Source organism: Lagopus leucura, unplaced genomic scaffold (genome assembly GCF_019238085.1).
Source record: "Lagopus leucura isolate 7727_CA_CO unplaced genomic scaffold, USGS_WTPT01 50753-0_obj-0_obj, whole genome shotgun sequence".
NCBI lineage: Eukaryota > Metazoa > Chordata > Aves > Galliformes > Phasianidae > Lagopus > Lagopus leucura.
The window spans coordinates 1-2,681 of record NW_024966256.1 but is presented as its reverse complement, the minus strand read 5'-3'; the positions used below and the strand labels follow the sequence as shown (position 1 = coordinate 2,681).

Genomic DNA, 2,681 nt, shown 5'->3' with positions numbered 1-2,681 from the left:
AGAGCCAACAGATCAGTGCTCATTCTATTTTTATGGCTGGTCCAGACCCCTGGTATTTGACACCCACAGGAATGACACAGCTTTCCCATGAACATTTACCTCTGCAAAAGGTCTCTTACCACCCTCTGTACTTTTCTTCTGCCCAACAGCAAAATACAGCTCTACTTCCCCAAATTTTCTATCTCTGGGAGCTATGAAATAACAAACATACTTAGCAAGATGGGAATTGTGGACGTGTTCACCAACCAGGCAGATCTCTCCGGCATCACTGGTGTCCCAGAGCTGAAGGTTTCTAAAGTAAGTCTGTTGCCACCAACCTTTTTCTTCCTTTCACACACACACACGCACCCCTGTGGTGTGCAGAAACATCAGTTAAACACAGCTCTTGGCTTTCCAGCTTCCCATATCCTGGATGTTCCTGGCTTCAGTCTGTAAGTTTACAACTGAGAGGAATTTGGCTGCCAATGATAATGATCAGATTAGTTTGCTGCACAGTTCTTTTTCCCAGGGCTGCTTTCAAGATCTCCCAGGGTGTGTCTAGAGCATGAGAAGAACACCAAATGTCAGCTTCTCAGGAAGAGCCATTATTTGTTCCTAGCCCCACCTCAGCCCACCCTACTGCTCTGTTGAGTCAGTTTTGGAAGTGCAGAGCTGACCCCCTTTAACATGTACCTGGAAAGTGGACAAGAGACAGAGCAGCACTCTGATTCCTTTGGGCCAGAATGGCTGAAGGCAGGAATGAAGCTCTACTAGGTCTGGGGGGCAGCTGGGCACAGGCACCTTGCTTATGTCAGCACAATGAGGAAAAACTGGGAAAGCACAAGGGAAAGGAAGATCAAGGAAAATTTCAAGATTAAGGGATGAAATTTAGATAAAAGAGACTCTCATTTTTTTTAAATTCTTTTTTTTTTTTAATTTTTAATTCTTAAGTGGCAGTTTATCTTGTATTTGCCTAAACAATCCCCCTTCCTCCTCTTCAGCTGCCTCTTTTCCTCAGATGTAATTGGGCAAATGAAAGCATTTGACCCAAGTGTAAGAGCACAGTATGTTCTCTTTTTCTTTATCTCATGAGGAGCTGAGAGAATTTCTGCTGCTCTATCCTGGTCTTCATTTAAAGCAGCTGCCTATAGCAATGCAGCTCACATCTTTTCTGCTCCTACAAGTCCTCCAGGGAAGGATCCTCCAAAGGAGGAGTGATGTAAATGGAGCCTGGTTCATCTTTCATGTGGCTGGTTACTGCTCCAAATGACTGTGCCTTGTTTATTCCTAGGTTGTCCATAAGGCTGCTCTGGATGTTGATGAGAGAGGAACTGAGGCAGCAGCAACAATTGCTCCTAAAATAATGGCCCTCACTCTTGCTCCAGCCATTGAATTCAACCGTCCCTTCCTGATGCTGATTTTTGACAGAGACACAAACAGTACTCTCTTCATAGGAAAAATAGCTAACCCAACTACCACTAACAGAAGTGAGATATGAACTCTAATTATTGTTACTAATTAAAGAAGATGTGAAACTGCATGATGCTTATTTCTATTTGCACCAGTGTAGCATACAGCTCTTTTCCAGGAGGAGTTTTTATTCTAGGTCATTACCAAAAATTCTAGGTACTGATTGTGACACTTTCTTAGGAGGAAGTATGAAAAAATGGTTTAAATTCTTCTACCAAAGAATGACTTTTTATTTGACTGAGAAACAAGGGAAGACCTGTTAAGATTTGACAGTATTCAGAGATAAATATTTGTATAATAATGGAAGACTCCTGCTTAGCAATTCATTGTCAGTCAGAATATCAGATTAAATGAGTAACACTTCTGCAAACAAAGCCTAAGCAGTTGTAATTTACCATAAATACATAAGCAAGTAAATAAGAAATGAGAAAAGCTGAATCAACAAAGTAGGGTCATAGGAGACTGAAGCTTCCATTAACACTGAGTACATGAGGAGTTATTTTCCAGCAGGCACAGAGAAGTCTCTTCTCCATCATTCATCACTTTGCGTTAATCTAGCAGCAAATATTTCTGGAAAACCTTCCTTCAGCTCAAAACAGAGCTTTTCTTCAGCCCGAGGACTTCCAAACAAGTATTGTCTATTTGACAGACTTAGCACACATTAGTAGTTGACTCTTCACACATGCATCCATCAGTGGTCAGGAAGATGTAGCTAGATGAGCAGGTGAGGTATTTGGACAACAATTACCCAAGCATATTGTCAGATCAGATTTGTAGAAAACGCCTAATTAGGGTCTAGCAGAGTGCCATCCTTCCATAGCTACCAAGGTAGGTATGTAGGTATCACCCTGTGAGCAGATCTCCGGACTCATGGAGTGCTGACAGCCAACTATGAGACTTAGAACAGCCTGAGGGCAGAATGATAACCTCTTTCAACAGACTTGCTTTGAAAGTGGATACAAGAACACAGCTAACTCTTAACTACAACTGCAGTTTTGGAAGCAAGTGAAATGGTATCACAGCATCAGAAAACACTGTAGGAGCAGCCAAATGGCTTGGGATGCAAGAAGCTTCAGCCATATGTTGAACAGTCTCTGAAATTACAGCAAGGGTGATTTTCAGCCTGACACACATAAGGAAGACCAAAGTACTGTCTCTCCTTTACTGCCAAAAGAAAATTTCCCTTTCCATTCTGTTTCTAATAAAAATTCTCCAGTTGACTGTCACAATTG

At 41.8% G+C, this 2,681-nt stretch overlaps 1 protein-coding gene across 1 annotated transcript; it reads left to right on the top strand.

The window, feature by feature from the left end:
* The first annotated feature begins 18 nt into the window (after positions 1-18).
* LOC122192495 (alpha-1-antiproteinase 2-like) lies at positions 19-2,675 on the top strand. Its single transcript, XM_042893045.1, has 2 exons — positions 19-297; positions 1,271-2,675. Exons 1-2 carry the CDS (start codon positions 88-90, stop codon positions 1,475-1,477), a joined length of 417 nt encoding a protein of 138 aa, XP_042748979.1. The 5' UTR covers positions 19-87; the 3' UTR covers positions 1,478-2,675.
* The last annotated feature ends 6 nt before the right edge of the window (positions 2,676-2,681 follow it).

What these genes read in the sequence shown, in the direction of transcription:
- LOC122192495 (XM_042893045.1), top strand. Translation starts at nt 88, where the DNA reads ATGAACATTTACCTCTGCAAAAGGTCTCTTACCACCCTCTGTACTTTT. An exon ending in CAGAGCTGAAGGTTTCTAAA is followed by an intron (nt 298 to 1,270) that starts GTAAGTCTGTTG and finishes GTTTATTCCTAG; the next exon opens with GTTGTCCATAAGGCTGCTCT.